The sequence below is a fragment of the Falco peregrinus genome, chromosome 5, assembly GCF_023634155.1.
Source record: "Falco peregrinus isolate bFalPer1 chromosome 5, bFalPer1.pri, whole genome shotgun sequence".
Lineage (NCBI taxonomy): Eukaryota > Metazoa > Chordata > Aves > Falconiformes > Falconidae > Falco > Falco peregrinus.
The window spans coordinates 84207657-84230235 of NC_073725.1; the positions used below are offsets into that span (position 1 = coordinate 84207657).

Consider the following 22579-nt stretch of genomic DNA (forward strand, 5'->3'; position numbering starts at 1 on the left):
CAGCTGTGGCACTGGGGCCAGGCCATGTGTTTTTTGGGAGGCAGGCTGGACTAGGGTGAGTGTGACTGCTGTCGGGCTTTTGCAAGCATCTGACCCAGCCCGGCACAGCCAGCTCGCCCATCTCCCAGCCTTGCTGTGGAGCTTCCTTGGCGTGTTTGGAACATGCTTAAGGGGTAGCTCTTGTCCAAGCTGCTTGTCTGGTAGATCCCACGCTTGGACCACCTCTATCTGTTCTAACACAGGCTGTGCCTTTGCATATAGTCGGTGGGTATTTATGGTAGCGCAAGGCTGTTGCAGTCATGATGGTGAGAGGTGGCTGTGCAAGGCCACTCATGGCTTGGAGACCCTGTGCTGTGAGACAGGTCACAGTGCTGGAGAAGATGCTCCCTTCTCCTCCTTTGGGTTGTGCAATGTCCCTTCACTGGTTTCCTATGCGACTGCTTGTGAATCAACTGCTTTGACCCCTTGCATCCATATTTCATCTTTCTGTTTTTACCTGTTTGGGCTTTAAAGAGCCTGGTACCTTGTGCCTGTGAGCTCCTAGGGGCTGTGATAGCTTTAATCCCCTATTCGAAGTGGTGGATTTTCTTCAGGGGACAGCAGGAGGAGGAAAACACTTGGCATGTGCTGGGTTGAGGCAAGAGGTTGGAGACAGATGGGTGCGTTGGCCGAGGTCGGAATTAGAGGTAGAGCAAAGTGGAGAGAAGCAGGGCTGAGAAGGCTTTGTGTGTCAGCAGGTAATGGATGGTCATTAGGCGCAGAGGTGGGGTCAGGCAGGCTTGGCTGAGCCGGGATGTGGGTGAAGCCTGGGGGGCAATTGCAGTCACTGTGCTGAGCAAGAAAATCATCAGCTGCTTCAGCTCCTGCCTGGAGGGTCGGCGACCAGGAGAGAGGGAGGTGGGCCAGCCCAGCCATGTCTATTAGAAGGATGGAGGAGGGTTAGTTCAGGAGGAAAAAAAGTGTTGGGAATGGGCCTGGTGGAGGTGCAGCAGTGAGAGGCAACAACCTTCACCATGGTTATGGGAGGAGAAGGTCCTGGAACTGGGGGGAGAAACATCTTTGCCAACAGGCCTCCAAAAGCATGGATCCTGCTCTCCGATGCAGGTCTGGCAGCCTGCTGCCTCTCAGCAGCTGGACCCAGGGGCTGGCTGGTGGGTGGCTAGCACCCAAAAAAAAGCCTCTCTGCCTCCGACTGGGTGTTGTGAGGCAAGCAGCCATGTGTGAGAGCACTGGCTCCGCTGCGGCACTGGCGGCCACCTTCCTTCCCCTCCGCTGGTGGGAAGCGCGGTCGGCGCTAGCTCTGGTGGGTGCGATGGCAGAGCATGCCCCACCAGGATGCATGCCCGACACCAGCCCAAAAAGCACCGGGAGGACCGATACAGCCCCGTCTCGTCCTTGGGGAAAGCCTGAGGACGAGCGACAACTGGAAAACAAATCTGCCGACCACCAGAGCCTGCTGCTGGCAGCGAGAGAAGCCTGTTCCTCCCAAGCTGCCTGCTGGCGTGGCTCCAGGCACAGCCGGGCTCCTGTGTAGGTCACCCGTGTGCTCATCGCCAGCATTCCCTGCGTCCTTACTGAAGAGGTGGAGGAGATGTGTTAGCAGAGGAGCACAGGACCGTGTCTGCGGGGGAATTCATTCAGCCTACGACACCGTTGGTGTTTCTGTCCCCTGTGGAAGTGTTTTGACAGTGTGACGGCCTGAGGGCCGTGACAGGGCCCAGCCTGAGCCGTAAGCTCTTGCCTCTCTCCTTTCTCCAAGAAAAAGGACGACCGGGAGGCCAAGCTCGCGCCTGCTGGAGAGAGGAGTGTTGCCTGCTGTTGCACAGTGCAGCAGCCAGCTGGTGTCCAGCCCAGCACGGCTCCTTCAGGCTGGTATCATGCTGTTGACTTGGATGAGTCACAGCTGATTCCCCTCACCCCCCACCCCCCTTGTTTTGCTTGCAAGAAGAACCTGTTTTACATATAATACAGTAATCAGGGCTTGACATAAATAGGCAAATGTTACTGTCTGCAGTGGGAATTGCACCTGCTGGCAAGAGCAATGAATGCAGCCCATTATGCACCAGAGTCGATCATTTGTGCAGTGAAGTACAACTATGTTTCTTGCTGTGTTCTTGTGCAAGTCTTTATCTCAGCGGCTGCGAGCTCACCAGCAGATGTGCCATCACCACCTTTGCAGTCTGTCCTCACCCCGGGAGCCGGAGCAGCCTCTGTTCCTGCAGCTGTGGCCGGCCCTTTCCCCGAGGGTTGGAGAAGACCAAGATGTTCAGCTCAGAGATGTCCCCGCTTCGGTGCTGGCTGCATTACAAAGCCAAGCAGCCTCGTCCCTGAGCACTGAGGCTGCGCTTTGTGGGCAGGACAGTCTTGCTCCCAGGATGCGCAAGACCCTGGATGGATGCCTGGATGCATGGAGCATATGGCTCTTGTTTATGGATCTCATCGCAGGAGAAGTGGCAGCCGTCTCGCTGGCTGAACAGGTATAAGCAGTGGTGCTTTGGAGCAGAGGGACTTGCAAGACTGGCTTAGCTATAGGCTGCTCGTGTGGAGTCCGGGCTTCCAGCACAGTAAGACTTCTCCAATAATAATAAATAGAGGTTGTCTTGGTGGTGCTGGAGTCTGGGTTTTGTTTGGCTACAGCAGATCCAGCAGCTCTGAACTGCTGCATCCACAGCCCAGGCAAGGGTTGGAAGAGGTGCAGCACAAGGAGAGGAAGCGGGGGACACGCACACTCTTTGTGAAGGGAAAAAGATGAGCACAAATCCTGTGGAATGCCAAAATGTGCAGGATGCTGCGTGTGCAGGTATTTCTGCTGGGCCAGCATTGAGGGGCAGAGAGGACGTTGAGCTTAAGAGCATCAGCATTAGAGCAGGAACAGGCAGATCGTGGACTCTGCTTGCTGAGCTAAGTGAAAACACTTGCTCACTCCCTGGTAGAAACTGCTGTTTATTAGAAAAAACCCTCATAAATAAAATAATTTCACATTGTGATTTACATTTTGCAGCTTAAGAGCAGAGGAAAAAACCCAAGACGCTAGGAGTTGTGTGTAAAACAGCTCTAAGCCTTATTCATTGGTTGGTTTGCCAAATGACTGCAAATCTGAGGTTGCAGACTTGCCCTCGTCCTTCCACTACCCAGCTTCCACCCTCAAACGACAGCCCAGCCGGTGCCAAAGTAAGTTCCCAGGGATCTTCTGATTAACAAGGGAATAGAAATTGGACTAAAAATTGGGGAGGAGGAAGAGAGGAAGTTTAACAGAAGGATGTGCACTGTCCATCGCTGATATGGGGAGAATCCTCCCATGCCCTGTCTTCCCGCACCAGCAGTCCTGCTCTGAGCAACAGCATCCCCCAGCGTCCCTATCCCCACCACCATCACCCAGCTGGGCACAGCTCCCGCCTGTCTTCCCACAGGTTGGGCAAAGCCCAGGGACGGTAAATAGTGAAGGGTTAGGAGGAACACACAGTTCCCAGTAAGCGCATTCCTACCACCAGCAGTCACAGTCTGGTTCCCTAATAAAGACTCTGATAAGGAAGCTGGAATCCCTTTTAACTTCTGATCCATTCTGAGATAAGCTGGTTTAGACATAAACAAGCACTTCTGTCACAGGCAGCTCTCAGAAATGCAGCTGCAAGACCCCGCATTAGTCCGGAGCAAGGTTCCACCGCAGATCCCCGGGGGAGTTACGCAGGCAGCTGCATCTCCATCTGGAAGGAGAAGAGGATGACTTCTCTTCCTCCCTGGTAAAGGTCTTCTGCGCAACTCAGTAGGCTTTTCTGGGAGAAGGAGAGGGGGAAAAGATGTAAAAATAAAGAATGACGTCTTTCAACCGTTACCGGGTTTTGAGGTGAAGTGAAGTCACCTTCCTGGGCCGGTTTTCTCCACGGGGCCCTTGGAGATCAATTTTTACTCAAATCAGGAGAAACTAGAGCAGAACTGTGCTGAGAAAAGCATTCCTCTCAGGCCTCAGCACTGCTTGGAGGTAAGAGGAGGGTGAGGGTGGCTGGTCTGTCCTGCAGCCTGCCCCCCCCTCCCTGCCTGGCATCCCCCAGCGTGGGCATGGGGCTGGCACAGAGACACAAGCATTGGGCAGCAACGCAGGGCTGCTTAGTTGCAGAAGCAAAGACAGCCCCATCCTTAACACCAGTAGAGATGGGACAGCAGAAGCTGGCACTGTTTGTTTTAACCTTTCCCTGGGTTATTGCATCTTCCCTTCAAGGAACTGGCTTATTGGGTAGAGTTCCTGGCTTCTTCATACTCTGATTAGACCAGGTTATCTCAGCCTTGAGACACATCCCATTTGCATGGGTTTAAACCTCTCCAGTGTCACTGTCCTCTCCAGTGTCTCCTACAGCTCCTCATCGGACGGGATCAGCACTCTCTTCTCAATGTTTTTGCTCTTTCTGCTGCTCGGTCCATGTGTCTTGGAGGCTACATGCCCATTCTCCCCTGGTGCTTTGTGCTCTGCCTCCTGCATTGACTGCTGGATGTACTGCTGGTATGTGGGCGAGAAGTTGTGGATCGCATCCTGCACAATGTCCTGGGGGCTTATGGTCTCCTTCAGCCCGCTTGAGATGCTCTGCATCGGGGCAAGGTTTGCTGAAAAAGAAGGAGTGGGAGGGTGATGGGACATCAGACAGACATGAACCCAAGCACTCTGAGACTGGAGTGACACTTTTCCTTAGAAATTCAAGATCAGGGGCTCATTGTGGGACACGTCAGCTTGCAGTGACGAGTTCCTAGGAGAAGGAAGGCAACCCCAGCTCTGTTTCAAAGAGGATGGATTGTCTCCAGCAGCATGTGCTGTAATACCAAAATGCCCTAATTCTGCCCATCCACACAGAAGTCCCTCTTCCTATCCACTCGCTATGGCTTGTGGGTATCATGAGGGAAAAGGCAGAAGGAACTCACAGAGCACTGGGGAAGGAAATTCCTCTGGTGGTTTTTAGCATCCCATTGGTAATGCTATAAGGGGGTGTGTGTGTGTGTGAGTCTCCTCTTTCCTCAGTCACCGATGAAGGAAGGAAGAGGAGAGGAAAAGTTACCTGCTGAGTTTTCTTTCTTCTCTCTGTACACCTGGCAAGTGAATGCGTAGCGCAGGGCAATGGATGCAAAGAGCATCTCGATGCAGATGATGAAGTTCTGGTAGCCAGCAGCCACTGTCCCAGCTCCCACCTCCTTCCCATCAATGATCTGAACTTCAGGGATCACCCCACATTTCTCCAGGATTGCCAGCAGTGTCCCTGTGCAGAGGAAGGGAGAGGGATCAGCTCTGGTCCTGCATCCCTGGGTCAGGTGGGGCTGTGGGAGGAGGAGCACTGGGCATCTGTGGTGGGACCCACCTTGCCAGAAGGAGAGGAAGATGACTGCCTTGATGGTGATGAACTTGAGGACTGGTTTAAATGGGCGCAGCAGGTCCATGGTGGCGAAGTAGAAGAGGAAGAGGGCATAAAGTGCCAGGCTGACGGAGAAGTTGTAGATTATGGTGATGTAGAGGTAGCCGCTTCGGACACTGTGGGAAGAGAGAGAGCTGCTGCCCTGGGCTGTGGGAAGCGAAGCAAGTGCAACCGGAAGTAAAGAAGGATGAAATGGGGAGGGGAGAAGTGCATAGCTTTGTCGTGGGGGAGAGCACAGCTCAGGAGGGGAAGGAGAGGCAGGGAGAAATGGGGGAGCAGGGGGCCACTCTCAGCTTTTCTCTGTTGGTGGGACCTTATGGCTCACAGGAGTTTCATCTCTTTCTTATTGGGGGCCAGTGAGTCTCCATTCCCTAGTGCTTTGGGCTCTCTGTGCCCTCACTACCCGTGGTGCAGCTCCCTGGGGCGGGGGGCTGGCAGGACACCCTGTCCCTTGTGATGGAGCAGGGACCTGTCCTGTCCCCTTCACCCTCCCCAACGTGACCCAGCATCCTCACTTGAAGTCCCCGTCGTGGTACTTCCCAAACGCCTGCAGGACGATGGTGATGACTGCCATGAGGGGTTTCACAATGCAGAACTGCAGCGTGGCCTGCACAGGGGAGAAACATGGGGTACCCTGGGCAGCAGGGGTACCCACCGACCCCCGCAGCGCCTGCCAGCCCCAGCCCTGCTGCATGAGCCCTCTCTGCTCCTAGGACAGAGACAGAGGACAGAGCAGTTCTCCGTGACGGGAGTGGAGAATGCTGCAGGATGAGATAGGAACCAGCTCAGGGTCTGCAGACGGGAGGGGAGCAGGGCTCCTGCAAGGCAGCTCCTGAAAAGCAGCGTAGCCGCTTGGAGGGGGGGGACTGGGTGGCCTGGGGACAGAGCAGTGCCAGATTCAGCCCACAGTGCAGCCCTGGAGAGCTGAGAGCCGTCCAGGCTAACCTGGGGCTGGACAGAGATGGCAATCTCAGCTCTGCAGTGGGAGGAGACCCTGACTCAGCAGTGAGTCAGAGGCAAGGACAGCGAGCCTGGCGCCCTGCTGCTGGCCAGGTGCCGGCGAGCTGGGTGAGCTGCCTCCCTCGGAGGAAAAAACAAACCCAAAAAGAGCATCTTGGGAGAGCGACGAAGCAGAGCCTTCTCGGCAGGGCAGCAGGGAAGGGACCTGCCACCCAGAGAGCCCGTATTGGAGGGGAGCGGAGCTGGTGCACCCTGGCGGGTACCCACCTGCTTGCAGAAGCGCAGGAACCCGATGGAGTAGGACATACCCTGAAGGCAGCAGGTCCCATAAAAGCAGCTGGACCTGGAAGCAGAAGCCGAGGAGATGTTGTGAGGGCTGCTGGATGGGGAAAGCGGGTGGAGGGCTGAGGAACTCGTGGGATGCTGGGACTTACGCAATGGGCTTCCCTCGGATCTCTGTCATGATGGTGCTCTCCCCTCCAAGGTACTCAAAGCACAGGCTCAAGAAGCTGTAAATCACAAAAGCTGGCAAGGCAAGGGCAGACACAATCAGCAGGGCTGATAGAGATCCAGGAGAGGGTTGTTGCATTTCACACTCCTTCCTGCTCACATGTTCTCTCATCCACCCCAGCACCACATCAGGATTTGGTACACTGGTGGGTTGGGAGCCCCGTGAAGGGAGCAGCAGGTCAAATCCACCTGACTTCCAAGTGGAGTCAGAAGCACCGCACCATGTGCACAGGGTTTGTTGCAGACGCAGCAGCTCCTCCATACGCACAGAGTCCATACATGCATGTGGCAGCACTTGGATGTCCCAGCAGCACTTGTGGAGCTGGCCCCCACACCCCCAAAAAAGCCCAGGCAGGAGTGCAATGGCCAGCAGCATCTGTGTGGAAGGACCTCAGAATTGCTAAGGGGCAGCACAAGCGGCTGATGGCCAGCAAGGAGCAGATCCTCAACAGTTTTCTTGGACATTCCCATCACTTATTTTTCCTATACTCCAGACCTGAAGTAATACACATGCTCACACCCCTCCGTTCCCCAGGGGGAGAGCAACAAGGTGGAAGAGCAGCCTCAACTCTGATGAGCTTCCCCTGCACCTCAAAACACTTCGGCTCTCCCATTTCTTAGGTATGTCTACCTTCTGCTTTAGAGAAGCTGCATTTCCACCCCAAAGGCAGCCAGAAAACCTTTTTCCTCAGGAGCATGATGCTGGGGTCCCTCTAAAGCTGCAGGCAGGCATCAGAAAGGCACCAGCTCGTGTCTGCCCATGGGTTTATCCCCTCCCTGCTGCTGATGGAGAAAGAAGGGGAAAACCTCTGCACAGAGGGAGAGTGAGAAGTGAAAGAGATGGAGATTTGCCACTCTGCGCAATCCAGGATGCTCCAGAGGCAGGCCAGTGAGATGAGAGCCCTGCTTTGCCATCAGCCTCCCTGCCAAGGAGAGGCTGCACTCACCTTCATAGCAGTCGCGCACCGAGTCGAAGTAGACGTAGTACTGGTGGCTTCCGAGGAGGAGGAGGCTGAGCCAGGAGTCAAAGGCATAGACGGGCACGATGAAGAGGATGCGGATGATGTAGCGCTGCTCCTTGGGGACAGTGTAATTCCTCAGGTGTGTGTAGATCTGCAAAGTGCCCAGTCTGCAGAGCTGTAGCTATCACTGGTCAGGAGGGGAACGGGAGGTACCCCCAGCCCACAGGGCGGCAGGAGGCTCGTCCCATCTCAGCCCTCCTCCCGGGGCTGAGAGCACTTCCAGCTTTCCACCAGAGGCCCATGGTCGTGAACAGACACGTGAAACAGGCTCCATCCCAGTCCCCAGTTCCACAAAAACGTGGAAATTAGGACCCTTCCCCAGGGCTGTGTGAGGAGCATGCCCTCCTCCATGCCAGCTCTCGTGCAGCCCTGTCCCAGTGCTCAGAGGTACCAGCTCACCCCAGAGCTGCTTTCAGCAGCAGGGATCCGCTCAGCACCCAAAACCATGCCCACTGGCAGTATGTTTCAAAGCAGCTGGTGGTGTGCACCCCAAAGACACAGACCCTGGGGGTGCCAGACGAGAAACCCCGCTGGGTGTTGCCTCTGGGCACTGCCGATGCCCTGCAGCCTCTCCCAGCTCGGCAGCCACCTGGGGAGCGAGTGGGCAAAGTCCACCATCCCGAACTGCCAGCACCAGGCTCCCGACATGAAGATATCGCCTCTGGGCAGCAACAGGAGGAAATATTTATCCAGAGCTGAGTGATTTGCGGTGAACCTGGGGCCAATCAATCATTTTGTCTTTGCGTGAACCCCAGCACTGAGCCCTGCCTGCGCTCCAGCCCGTACCTGGTGGAAGGTGATGATGAGTGCTGACCACACAAAGATGCCAGAGATGACCTGTGCCGCTGTTGTGGTCAGAAAAAGCTGCTGGTCATGCTGGGAATCGTTGTGCGCAGCCGTGAGCAGGGCAGGGGCTGGGGATGAGGGTGCTGAGGCCTGCCCATCCACTGTGCTGGACCCTTGGGTGCCGGGCGACTCATGAGAGGGCAAGGCACGTGTGACATTACTCATCTGCAGGCAGGGAGAGACAAGGGGAGTGGTGCAGGAAGGCAGGACCAAGGTAAGCTGGTAAAGGGGAAGGTCCCAGCGGATTTCACAGCCCACACAGTGTAGACAAACCTCCTGTGAGGTTTATCTCCTCCCCAGGGTTTTCCCAGGGTGTCCCTCACCCAAACCAGCCTATTCACTATGGTTGGGTTTGCTTTTGCCAGCAGGAAAATGCAAACATCCTTCAAGAGCAGACCCTCTTTTCTCCGAGGAGCTGTATGCAGTCCCTGTGTCCCCCAAAACACTTCTCCTTCCCAGCCTTGCTCCTTGATTTCTCAGGGATCACTATCCTGTTTGCCAGGGAAAGACCTGCCTACATTTGTGCCCCTGTGAGTCCACATTTGTGGCTCAGGACCCTTTTCCATCAGGACCCACAGACCTAAGTGTTAAACACATCCTTCACCCATGATAATGAGTCCCTTATCAAGGAGCCATCAGGACAATGCAGGGTCCTCCTTGGGAGCCCAGAAAACACTGGGATCCCTGTGGTTCCTCCCAGATTTGGCTCCTTTTGTCATGCATCGCCTGCTGGGGCAAAGCCCAAGGCTGCTCGGGAAGCCAGATGTTCGGCATTTTGGCCGGCCTCATCCATTTTGGGATCGGAGGGGTCTTGGTAAGCCAGCAATACCAACCCCAAGACCTGAAGGGCAGCTAGCGGTCCCTCCTGCACCCAAATTAACCACAAGGGAGCCAGCCTGCCATGTCGAAGGCAGAGCTGCTTCCCTTTGAGGATGCTGAAGTGCTCCAGCATCTCCCTGGCAGGTCTGTCTTCCCCAAGGCTATTTGCCTCAAGGCACTGAGCATTCCCAGCGCAGAGGGTGGCCAGGGCATATGAACACCGTGTACCCTGTGGCTCCAGACAGCAAGGACCAACCATATTATGTTCTTATTTATGGGGCAGCTTCATATCTCAAGGCCAACAGATGCATAAACTGCTATGTTTGGCCTCTCTTTCTGCTAATCTATGGAAAACTGCTTTTTCCCCCAAGTATAACAATAGCAGTTTAAAAGAAACCCCAACAACCTGTGAGCAGAGCTCTAACAATATAGATGCTTCTTTGTGCACTGTTAATAAACAAAGATGTTAGCTGCTGGGTAACTATCGCCTGGGGGTAAAACTGTAAGCAATGAACTGGTGAGAGGCAAGAAAATATCTGCCGCAGATAAGAGTGGTAGGGAATGACCTCAGTCCAACTAAACACAGAAAACAAACCAAAGCAAGAGCTCGCCCTGCTGCTTCCTCTCCTGCCCTCTTGCCGAACCCCAACCTCACAGGAGAGGAAACTCAGCTGGTGTCAGATCAACAGACCTAAAAATACTTTCCTCCCCCCCTCCGCCTGGCAGGAGCCGCCTGTAAGCGGAGATGCCCAGGGCAGCAGCGTGCTGGCCAGGTCCCAGGAGCTCACCCCAGCGTACCTGCACCTGTGAGTGGGGAAGTGGAGCTGGAGATGGCTGGAGAAATGGGCTGATAGTGTTACAGAGGCAGCGGAGCTGGGTTTTTCCTCCCTGTGACCATCCCACGGCCCTGCCCCAGCCAGCAGGAGAAAGGATCCCAGGGAGAGCCGGGGAGGGATCTGGTCTTTGGATAGACCACACCACCACCAGACCTGCCTTGTAAACATTAACAGGAGGACGGAGATAGCTTGTGGCACAGGGAGGGAGGTGAAAGCCTGGCTGTCCCCCATTCCCCATAACTCCTCAGTCTTTTTAGGGGCTGCCCTGCTGCTGGTTGGGGCCATAAGGCTGCATTTGGCCAGACTTTCCCTCTGCCAGAGCTTCACAATAGGGAAGGACGTGATCCAGCTCGCTTCCCAGGACATGGCAGCGAGCTGTGCTCATCACTAGACCCATTTATTCTGTTTTCAACGCAGTGCTGTGCCACAGATGCTTGGCCCAAGACATCCCAACTCCCATTAGCTTTCCCAGCCATTGCAGTACAAGCACGGTGGCACCAGCAGCTGGTCCTGGCAGGCTCCCCCACATTGTCACACTCTGAACACGGCGGAGCAAGTCATTAAAAACAAAAGGCTCGGTGCCACTGGGAGACAGGGCTCCCAGCTCCAGAGGTAATTAGATCCCGGCTGTGCAAGGTAGCCGGGCAATTCAATGCAGTTAGAGGGCCATTTGCTTCCAAAACAAAGGCAGCGAGGAGACACAGAGAACAGTATTAGCTGCAAAATTCAGCTCCTCAATAGGACTGCACCAGTGCCACATCCAGTCTGGCAGTTTTCAGACACCTTGCAGGTACCTGCCACGCAGTGTCTACCTGTTACGCTCACTGCCTGGGGTATTAGAGCTGCTAAGTGAGCACTAAGCAGATCAACTGAGCAGTGAAACCTATGTTAAAGGCAGGCCACCTGCAAACAGGGCTTTTCACTTTGCCAAGGATTCCCCTCCATCTGCAGGCTGCCAGAGCCTCAACTCCCAGCTCGTATCCCTCCCAGTGTCCCAGAGCACCCAGGACAGATTCCTACCTCGGTGGCAGCCCCCGTGGGGCTGGAGCAGTCAGAAAGGAAAGGTGAGCTCCAGCAGCCCCCACTAGTACCGCTGCAGTGCTGGCTGTGTGCCTAGGTAAGGGGGGAGGGATCGCTGGCCCCCACCCTGGGCAGGGGCGCATCCAGGTTCAGCCCCACCAGTGCCGGAGACATGCCTTTGCTCCTGATTGCTTTCAGCAGATAAAGCCAGGGCTCGGCGTTATGTACCTGCTCAGCCTCTCCATACCAACCCCAGGCCACCCAGGAGGAAGGACCTACACAGCGCATAGCTATAAATTGAGTCAGGGCAGCGTCAAGCCCTCCTTAAAGCCCGTCTGGAGGAGCAGGTGACGCACACACAGGGCTCTTCCAGCAGGCTCTGCCCCTCCAGCAACTCCCCCGGGTGCTCAGGACCCACTCTGCTCTGTGGGGGGGTACCCCCGGCTGCTGTGTGCCCCCCAGGGCCCCACTCACCCTGCGGGGCTCCTCCGGGAGCGGGTCTGGCTGCCGTGCACCTGCCTCCGCATCCCCTGCACCCTCCTCCACCTGCACCTGCGGGGGACTCCTCCTCCCGGCACCCTCCCAGCCCTGCCCGCCCGCTGGCAGCGGGCCGTGCCAGCGCCCCACTCACCCTGGCTGCTCCCCGGCCCGGCAGCTGGAGCAGCAGGTCGGCCTTTGCCTACCTCGGAAAAACTCCCCAACTCACCTTTCCAGTCTGCCTCGCTTGGCACCCACGCCCAAAAAGCAAACACAGATGGAAAGCCAGGGCGCAGCCCTATGCCGCTGCCCCCAGCCGGGCACTTGTCCTGCGGCCGTGGGCCAGAGCTCTGCCTGGGTGGCAAAGGCAGGTTTTCTCGCAAATGGGAATTAATCCTTACCTGGAGGACAGTGACGACAAAAAGGCAGGCAGCTGGTGGCAGCGGCAGGCTTGTGCCTGTTCTTTGAGGCAGGCTGTTCCCCTAGTTTACTGCAGAGCAGAGAGGAGCAGGAGCAAAGTCGAAGGACCAATTGCTCGTGGTCTAATTTATTGCCTGTGGAAACACAGCAGGGTAAGTCTGTCCTGGCTCCCAGCATCACATCGGAGAGATCTCCATGTCCTTTCTCTACCCACTATCCCATACAGACCCAATGGCACACAGGGCCAGGACATCAAGGTGGTTAACTCACAATTGCCTAATTTAGGTAGTAACTCAGGTCTTCAGGACATAGCGGTGGTATGCCACTGTATCACCACAGAGGAAGATGCAATTTACATTCAATTTGCTAATTAATGTATGGTTTCTACAAGTTGCTGGAGCTATGCACACCGTAAGAGCAGCAGGATTTGGGAAATACATTGAATTTTGTGTAAGGAAAGAATCCCTACTAGCAAACCAAGACTGACGTTAACAAATTCCACATGCCTCTCGGCCCTTCTAGACAAAAAATAATAATAATAAAAAAATTAAAAAAAAGAAATGTAAAAGATGTAAAAGAGGGAAAATTTGGAGTTCTGACAGATGCAAATCTTTGATTCTTGGAAGCACGGTTTGGAAAATTATTTTTAGATGAGATTTCTTGTCAAGGGCAGCTGCAAGCCCGCAGTGTTTTGAATGTACTTTTAAAAAATAGTTTCATTTCTCATAATCCCTTAAATACTGTAAATAACCCTTACTTCAGAGGAAAGAGTCCTTTCGAAATCCATTTTCTGCTTTTCTACTTTTAGGGGATTTTTTTAGCACCAGAAATGACCCAGCAGCTGGATCTACATGGGGCAGGCACAGGCTCTGTACCAATTCTGCTGTACCAACAGGTCCTAATGCAGCACAGGTCCTCCCTGCCCCGAGCCCAAGCCCTGGCCTCTGCTCTGTCAAGTATGTAAGTGACAGAGGTGCGTAACAGCTTGCTCTCTGAAAATTTCTACTTGGTGGTATTTTTACAAGAAGAGGTAAAACCAAGTATGCTTTCCAAGCAAATGGCAACAGTTTGGCTATTAAGTATTGCATCAACTCGGGAGAAACACCCCTGTGTAACCCCCCAAACCCTTCTCTCCCCATGTCTCCTACAACAGGTGCTTCAGGGACGTGCCAGCTTGTTGCAGGTAGTCCAACCTATGTATGTGCTGCCTCTCCAATGTGCTGGTACCATGTAATCCATAACCAGCTGTTATTTTGTCTTTTTTTCACTACTTTGGTTTTTCATCTTCCACCCTGATGTCAGCTTTCATGAAATTTGCAGAGCATAATTATCTGCCTCTCTTTAAAACCAGAGCGCAAGTAGAAGCCATAGATTCAGACTACATCAGGAAAGGGTCTGACATAAGGACAAAGCGGTGATATAGGACTTATTTCCTTAAAAAACAGAAAGAAAATCTTTCCTACTATACAACTGTTGATTTGTTACTGGGGTTTGTATTTCAGTTGAAGTGATCTTCAGAGAGCAAAAAAGAAAACAGGTAAAATTAGATTAGCCAATGTTTCTTTTATTCACTCTGCACTGGGTGTTCCCCTTTGCGGTACAGCGTAGCTACAGAGCTTGGCATCTATCGCTCCTCAGGACACAAACGCAGAGCCATGCTGCTTCCCAAATCCACATCCCACCCAATGTGATAAAAATAATACTTCTCTTGTATGTAGAGACAGTTGTTCTTGTCTCATCACTGACTATATGGACTGCAAACCTGTCACAGTAACAAAACCCTCAAGTATTCTACACAGTAGAGAAAAATTAACAAAATTCCTCATTTTGTCCAAAAGCAACACAAAGACATTCCATCATTTTCATTTCTTGTCCTTTCAAATAGGTGGTGATGAGTCATGGACTCAAGATCATTTCCTTGAATCCAGATGGCACAACTTTACCACACTTGGCAACTTCGGATCACTTCCCGTAGAGCTTGTATTCCTTCCATGGTCTTGTCCTTTAAAGCCATGGCGAGAAGAACAGGTTTGTTCCCAGCTTCCTGAGACACAAACGCCACCAGGTTTTTGGCACAAACATGAACGAGGGGCTGAAAAGCAAAGGTATATAGATGTACACTCTTACAGCTGGGAGAGCCCTTCCACAGCTGTTAGGAGAGGAAGAGTCCTGCAAAGACACAGAGAACATCAAGAACCTGTCGGTACTGGACTTGGAGAGAGCGTGCAGCTTGCTGAGCTGTTCAAATGTGATTGGGAACAGACAGGCAGTTTGGCTGGTCAGCATAGCCAAGCCATGGTACAGGGGAACTTTGGAAAGCACTTTCTTAACTAGCTTAAAAGGAAAGAGTTTGGATCCATGAGTGACAGCCACCCAAACCACCCTGAAACAACTTAACTGGAGCTGCACTTGTATCGAGTTTTGCACTGGTTTGGAAAACTTGGGAGAATCTTTCCTTCTACTAATCCTCCCACCCAAACTACATCACCAAATATCAAATTATATGAAATGCCATGGATTAAAATGCCTCTATTTCAATCATAGCCAGCTTTCTGAAGAAGGCTCCAAGTACAACAATCTTTTAAAAACTTGTTGCTGAAGAGGGTATGTTCCGCTGACAAGCTCTGGAAAAAACCTGTTGTTTCTGCAATTCCTAGACACCCTAAACTGGTATTGTATACACAGTTTTTGCACGCCATGTGTAAAAGACATGTTGTTTGTAATTTTAATAGAATAATGAAAACCAGAAATAAGTAGTGAGGCTGAAGGAGTGAAGAAAAGGGATATAATCTTGTTAATAAGGTTTCTTTAACAATAATAAACTAGAATAGAATAGCACAGGCTATTTCAGTTGGAAGGGACCTACAATGACCATCTAGTCCAACTGCCTAACCAATTCAGGGCTGAACAAGTTAAAACATGTTGTTAAGGGCATTGTCCAAACGCCTTTTGAACACTGACAGGCTTGGGGCATCGACCATCTCTTTAGGAAGCCTGTTCCTGTGTTTAACCACCCTCTTGGTAAAGAAATGCTTCCTAATGTCCAGTCTAAACCTCCCCTGGTGCAGCTTTGAACCATTCAGCTCATCTAGGTTGTATTTACATCCACAGTTATGCATTTATCAGAAGGATGAGTTTGCTTGATTTTAGCTACCAGTTAGGTTTGGAAATGTGCACCATCCCAAACAGGGATGTTAACGGTGACAAACAGGAAGGCAGCAACCTAGTAAAAGCATTTTCTTAAAGTTTAGATTGAGTAAGTTGGTAAAATGATTTAAAAATACTATGTAACAAAGTAAACAAAGGCACTTCCCATTTCCAAATAAAACACAAAACCAGCCTGGGGGTGGATGTGGTCAGCCTTAGCAGGTATCACACCAGGGAAAGCAAAGCATCTCCTGTCCAGAGAAGGAAGGCCACTGCTGAAGAACAAGAACTCCATAAGGGGAAGCTGCAGATAGAATCAGGAACTTCTGTTGCTAGAGATTTTCTAGTTAAGGTTAGCAAGTAATATTTGATAGCTCCAACCCTGATGGAAAGCCTTATAATCTTGTAGCTCTGTAACTTTGTTTTAATGCTTGACTAGTTTACCCTTTGTGAAACAACTTTTCTTCTGCCTTCTTGCCAGCTCTGTGAAATGGTTGATAAAAAACTTATTTTGTTGAAACAAAGCAAATTAAACTTTATCAAGGGAAGGTGCTGGCAGGCACACTTGGGAGAGGGCAACTAAAGTCCATTATGGGGCTGGCATAGATGGGATGGGGGTGAGAAAAGAAACTTGAAAAGAAAAACAAACTCACTGTAACAGAAACCCAAAAAAAGGTTATCAAAGTCTCTGTGTTTGATCTTGCAACTCTTAAACCAACATGAACTTTATCAAACCTTCCATAAACATGGCAAAGCGATCCATATCCTGTAGGACACAAAACAGCAGATCCCCAAGCCACTCACAGTTAGTTCAACTTTTGTTAAGTCAAAGAGCAGATGAGCACGCATACTTTTCTGATGAACCCCTCTTCCTCAGAAGAGATTTTAAAATTAATTTACCACTGTACAAACACTGCTTAACTGCTGTGATTCATCAGCTCCCTGGCAACTTGCACACCCCCACCTACTGTATTTTCCCCTTATCCTTGCTGCCAGTGCACTGTAGATCCACTCTCACCTCATCCTTGCCCAGTAGCACCTTTGTGGTAAGTGAGGGCCTGCCCACGTTGTCACCGACCGTGTTGGGGTCCACGTAGACGATTGTCCCCATCTTGCCGTACTGCGTGACCACCACGAGGACGGAGTTGGAGAACGCCGTGCACACCACCTCCGTCGGGACCCCGTGGACCACCTCCTCTCGCTGCTTGGATGTCACGATGGGCCTCGCTTCCATCGCTGCTGATAAAGTAGCAAGAACACAACAGTAATAACAAAGTAAAGTTACAAACAGAGGTGACAGGCTATAAAAAGCCCAAATCCTTCTCTCCACACCAAATACCCGGGGTTAACTTAATTTCAGGGCACAACAGCATCCGGAGGTGTATGTCTGTGCAGGAACAAGGGTCGGCACCGCACACCCCCGACTGGAGAGGGGGGAATTCAGCCGCCCCGCAGCACCAGCCTGCACCCCCCGCAGCACCAGCTGCCATTTACAGGGCTCCGTGCTAACCGTGTTTAACAGCGACGGCACCTGCGGAGCGGGCCGCCCCCCGCCCGGGCCGCCGTGCCCTCCCGGTGGCCGGCACCGAGGGGCGACCCCCGGGCCTCGCTTCCCACCCCCGGCCCCGCAGGCCCCGGCGCTTCCCGAGGGCGGCACCAGACCCGGGCCGAGGCCCAGCACGGGCCGCCGGCGCCCCTACCCGCGCCGGGCCCCGCCGCGCCGCCGCTCCCCGGCCAGGCCCGCCCCGCCGCGGCGGAAGCGGCGCCTCCCCCCGCCCTGCGCCGGGCCGCGGCGCGGGGAGATGGCGCAGGGCGGCCGCTGCCCTCCCCTCAGCGCCGCGCCGCCATTACCCGCCGCGCTCGGCCGGCCAGGCGCCATCTCCCGCCCCTCGCCGGCCCCGCACCGCGCCCTTCGCCCGGCCCGGCCGCGCTGTGCCCGTGTGCGGGCGGCGGCGCTGGCAGCCGGCGGGAGGCCTGTCTGCGGCCTGGGCCCCTCCTCAGGGCCTGTGGGGGGACGGGGCAGCCTGCGCTTGGGCAGCCCCTGCCAGTTCTGATATTTTATTTTCCTCCCCCTCATTCCGACATGGGGGGCAACCGCTCCCACCCGAAGCCCCCGAGCGAGCCTTCCCATCAAAGTCAGGCGGGTTTGGGTCCATCGGAGAGGCCTTGGCCTCAGTCCTGACCCGGCCGGTGCCCGGCAGGCTGGCCAGCCTCCTGCCTCGGGGCTGGCGGACAAGCGGTGGCCAGTTCCATGCCAGAACGGTCCACGCGTGGGCCAGCTGCCTCGGGAGCGAAGCCTGGGGCCTGGGCAAGCCGTGGCAGCTGCTGCTGGTGCTGTAGCAGGAGATGGGGACACAGAGTGCCAAAAGAAATGTTTATGCCCCAGGAGCAATACGTGCAAACTCAGTGTCTGTTAACTGCATACAGTTAATCCAGTGCTAGTATTTTTCATCAAAATAGTAGTACTCACGAGTAATAATTTTGTACATTCAATTTATACAAAGCTCTGAAAATTGGTGTTTCTTGGAGGTTTGCTACCTTCCGGACTTCTGCAATTACTGTGTCTAAAATACGCTCCAAACCTTTCTGTGTGTTGGCTCTGCTTTACTGTCATTCCCACCACACAAAATATCCAGGCTGTGGCTGCAGCTGTAGCTACCTGAGCTGTGGGTTACCTGTCCTGATAACATCTCTTCAGGACCTCATGAATGTTTTTTTGGTTTGCATTAAAAGTTTTCACAAAACGACTACAGGAAGAGCTTGTAAACTTTGTGCTGAGAATCCTTTAAGGCACCGTTAGAGAGCAGCAGAGGTCCACGGAAAAGCGGGTTATTCTTGTGGTTAATTCAGCCAGAGAGGCTGGATACCTTTTCGGAACTCTTTGCAATCTGGCAAATATTTTTTTTTCCTGCTTTCCAGCACTGAGAAAAAACAACGTTCCTCTTTCTTGCTTACCACAATCACTCGAGGCTGTGCCTGTTTGATGGAGATAATAGCAGCTCTTGTCACTAAAGCCTCCTGACACACAGAGAAGTTTACTCCTGCTCTGCCTTCTCCAGAGAATAATTTTACTTAAGGAAACGCAAAGGACCGGACTCTTCCTGCCGTCCTTGCCAGCCTCCATTTTATTTTTCATGACAGGAGGACAAAGAGAAGTCCACTCTAGTTCTGATATACATGGAGGCACCATACTTCACTGTTTTGCATTAATTTGGGACGGAAGAGTTAACTTTTAACAGTCTCATTCAATTAGATATCTCATTTTGGCATGGAGCTGAGGTGGGATATAGCAAACTCGAGAAGCAGATGGCAGGAGGTAACTAAGCACTAAATTTTTATCCCTGAAAGTAAATACAGTAAGAAAAAATAAACAAACAACTAAGAAGGCGGCTTCTATTGTCTGTGTGACTGAGGCAGACTGATGGAGACTTGAGAGTACACACCATGGCTGATAATGGGACCTTTCCTGAGGGGTCTCTCTGCCTGCCACCTGCTTCCCAGCATTTTCTGGCTGAGAAGGACATGTATCTGTACTTACACTCCTGTTATCTATAGCACTTTTCCTTCAAAGATCCCTAATCACATTGCAAGCATTATTACATTTAGCTTCATAAACTCTCTTTCGACATAAAAGATTATTAATATGCCCCATTTTACGGTCCGAGGGAAATAAAGAATCAAGACAGACAGCAGTTCAGAGCCATCAGATGCTCGGCTGGAGATTCTGCAGGATTTCAGTATCTCTTCTTCCACTCCCATACACTTGCTGCTGAAGAAACATAAGTCATGCATGTCACTATCTCAATTACCAGAGAAAATCAATGACTGTGCAGCCCCATACTTTGACAAGAAAAACTACCCATAATATTGCAGCCTTATACCTTTATTATTATTTATTTGAGCAGTTTCTTCCTACTCTTCTTTTTAAACTGCTTAAGTGTCTCAGTGTGTGTAGAAGGAGGCTGCTTTTATAATAATCTTTGCATTTATCTGAACTGATTTTATAGAGCAAATGCGTGAGATCCACAGAGCATCAGAAATATTTCCCACTTCTCTTGAAAACTAGACACACAGTGTTTCAGGACATCCATTAATAATCCCTGCTCTTGGGAGCGCCTAGCTATCAAAGTGCTGGGTTGGTTTATTAGTTTACAGGTTATTACTTCTCTAGTTTAGATTTCTCTCTTGTATCTTTTATGATGCAGAATATAGACTGTGAGCTGGAACCTCAGGTGCAGCTGGGCTCTGGGCTGCGCAGCCAAGGAGAGAGGAAAGGAATTAGTTTGTTCCCTGATGCGGGAGCTGCTGGGAATTATTCTGACCCTTGTTATAAATCAGGTACATGAAGCAGAGCTGCCTTTAAGTACATTCCTCTGGCCAGACAATATCAGAGTGCTTCTCTTCCCCTTATTACGGCCACAGCGAGGTCGGGGGGATGGAGGTGGTGTGGGGTCATGTGAGCACTCTCTCCATGGGGCCGTTGTGTCAAAGGAGTAGGAGGGATGGCAGAAATCCACCTCCTGGTGCTTTCAAGCAGTTCCCACTGCATTTAAATAGAGTCTGGCAGAGGCTGTGTTCAGGAAACTCCTGAATTGAGGCTCTTGGGGAAGCGGGTGAAGAGGCACATCTGGGACTGTTCTCAAAGATGAGTTTTAGCCCCAGAAGTCTGGTCTCCCTGGCTGGCTCTCTCTGGATTTGGTGGAAAGTGTCACTGCTTGGTGCAAAGTGGAAACGCAGCTTTGAACCTGGCTATCCGCAGTCAGGAGTTAAGCCTGCTGTGGCTGAAGTTGGCTGTTTTATCTCCTGGCTTCTAGATCTCAGCCTGACGTAGAGATGGACCTACCAAGCATGACCAAAACCTAACTGCTTCTGCGCATGGACAGAAACGGGATGTCAGGTTTGCAGGGAAGCCTGAGGTTAAAGTGTGAGCAGCTGAGGACTTCACATGAGTCCAGGATTAGGTGGTAGCTGAACAGCATCCTCAGAGTTAAAGCTCTGAGGCTCCCATTTTATGTGCTCGTATTTTGAAGGAAGGTGAGGGGATTCTGGCTGTTCTGTGCATTGGCCCCTTTTCTTTGCTCCCTAGGATGATGAGTAGTATCACTTCTTATTCTGAGAGACAAGTCTAAGAGGTTTGCTTTGTTCTTAAGTTGTCCACATGGCTCTTGCTGTATGGGACATCTCTTATTTCATTTGTTGTATGAGTAAAAGGAAGGCTAAGCCAGTCAATCGGGCATTGCAGAACCACCCTAAGCTATTTAGTTGCTGATTAAACCTTTTCTTTTTTTCCCCAGCGCAGAATTTAGCCAGAAAACCCACAGTCTTTTAAGAAAAAGTAAACATAATGCTCAAACCCAAATTGTTCCCTTTCTGTGCGAGCTGCACTCAGCTGCACATCTGAAATGGAAATGCTGGATGTATTTCCGTGCCTGAGACTGTCAGGTCATGCTATTGTTTTGTTTTCTTGCATTTGCAACTTAGTAAGGAAACAACATGGGAATGTTCATTAATGCTTGTGTAAATAGTAACTGCCCACATAAAGCACTAGTGTATTTTCCTGTGGAGCTCAGTGTGCAGGGTGGGTAGGACTTAAAAACGTGGCAGTAAGCCAGCACACCCTGGCTGGGCCTGGAAGCATCTAGGTAGCAATTTGACTGGAGCTCTTTGCAAGTTTTTTGTTTTAGTCACATTTAGCAACCTATAAATAGAGGAGTACTCCAGCCCTTGTAGGACTTTGTTATGCTGTGTCATTTGTTTTTTCTGAGCTGCTGTGGAGGCTGGGGAAGGAGGACTTCAGATCCATGAGGCTGGGATAAGGATGGAGCTCCTGTGGTGCTGGGGGAGAGTTTCAGAAGGGGCTACTGCTGAGATCACAGAGCCTGGCAAAAGTGAGACGAGTCACACTTGCAGAAGGATGTTGTTGAAAACAGTTTCTGGGGTGCTTGATCTTGAACAGCAATAGCTTTCATAGATTCAGTACTTTTAAATCTAGCAGATCCTACAATTCTTTGCAAAAAATATCCAGAAATTATTTCAACAACCACTGAAATGAAAATGACCTTCTTGAAATGTATGAAATACATCTCCAGAATAGCTCCAGACTACCTAAGAGAGCTAAAAGAGCTCCAGCTACCTAGAAGAGTCAGGATTACATCATGCAGTCAACCTGGTGCTGTCTAATGATAATTTTATCCCCGATATTTATCATGAGATAACAGCTGGCTGTACTGGACTCAGGAGCCAGGGGGTATGGAGCAGACAGAGTCATCATGAAGCAAGATTGAGTTTGAGTACTGTTTACATAATTTTCTTTTGTCAAATAACAGACCTACATAGATCATGACCATGACAGCGCCTGTGGATGGTATCATCCATCAACAGATCCACCCTGTGAACAGCAGAGGCTTTGCATACTGGAATGGCTGAAAAAATTATTTCCATGGATCAGTAAAGACAGCAGTAATTGCCATAAAGCTCACTATAGTTTATGTAGGAGCTTTTCAGGTGCTCATGGTGGTCTGTCAGGTGAAAGACGGCATGCATGTGGAGTGGATAGTAAAAATAATTGTGGCATAGCTTCTAAGAACAAAACTCATACCACTCTGTTCCTAAGAAGTGCGAAAGCACAGAGAATAACAACATGGCTCTTGTAGAAGCAACAAGAGAATGACAGAGTATTAGTATGATACTAACAGTATAGTCAGTTGTATTAATCACTTAATTGTGACAGCAAATTAAATAGTGTTGTTGTCTAGAATTCACCCATAGTTAAAATGATATATCTTGATGAGACAAATGCCTTGTGCGCTGCCAGTAATAAATTAGCTCCTCTTTCAAGTGAGAAAACAATTAAAAACTTGGTTGAAAAGGGCATATTTTCTCTGTGGTCACTGATCCCTCAAACTCTGGAAATAATAAAGTGTTTCTAATAGTTGTTCATTATTACACAGTTGAAAGAGGAAAAATCCATTGTCTCATTATGTTCAAGACAGTTATGAAATTGCATTGGGAATATTTGAAAATGTGAAAGGCATCTAACCAAATGGTTTCAACTTTTACAATGTATCATCATTTGCAGTTCATAATGCTGCCGTTAACTTTGGGAGATATCAGTCAGTGCGCACAGTGG

The 22579-nt window shown here is 51.3% G+C and overlaps 2 protein-coding genes across 7 annotated transcripts; both read right to left on the minus strand.

The window, feature by feature from the left end:
- Window positions 1–28: 28 nt before the first annotated feature.
- Window positions 29–11944, minus strand: TMEM184A (transmembrane protein 184A). Its single transcript, XM_027779473.2, has 9 exons — window positions 11881–11944; window positions 8672–8896; window positions 7811–7976; window positions 6788–6878; window positions 6621–6696; window positions 5909–6000; window positions 5340–5509; window positions 5043–5240; window positions 29–4596 (listed from the first exon to the last, which is right to left on the minus strand). Exons 2-9 carry the CDS (start codon window positions 8894–8896, stop codon window positions 4346–4348), a joined length of 1269 nt encoding a protein of 422 aa, XP_027635274.2. The 5' UTR covers window positions 11881–11944; the 3' UTR covers window positions 29–4345.
- Window positions 11945–13846: 1902 nt separating this feature from the next.
- PSMG3 (proteasome assembly chaperone 3) lies at window positions 13847–17574 on the minus strand. 6 transcript variants are annotated; one of them, XM_027779493.2, is made up of 3 exons: window positions 17555–17574; window positions 16469–16686; window positions 13847–14395 (listed from the first exon to the last, which is right to left on the minus strand). In XM_027779493.2, the coding sequence occupies exons 2-3, from the start codon at window positions 16682–16684 to the stop codon at window positions 14243–14245; spliced, it is 369 nt and encodes a 122-aa protein (XP_027635294.2). In that variant the 5' UTR covers window positions 16685–16686; window positions 17555–17574; the 3' UTR covers window positions 13847–14242. The 6 variants fall into 6 exon arrangements, with proteins under 6 accessions (XP_027635294.2, XP_055662402.1, XP_055662403.1 ...); XM_055806427.1 differs by lacking the exon at window positions 17555–17574 and adding an exon at window positions 17302–17434; XM_055806428.1 differs by lacking the exon at window positions 17555–17574 and adding an exon at window positions 17151–17264.
- Between the last annotated feature and the right edge of the window lie 5005 nt (window positions 17575–22579).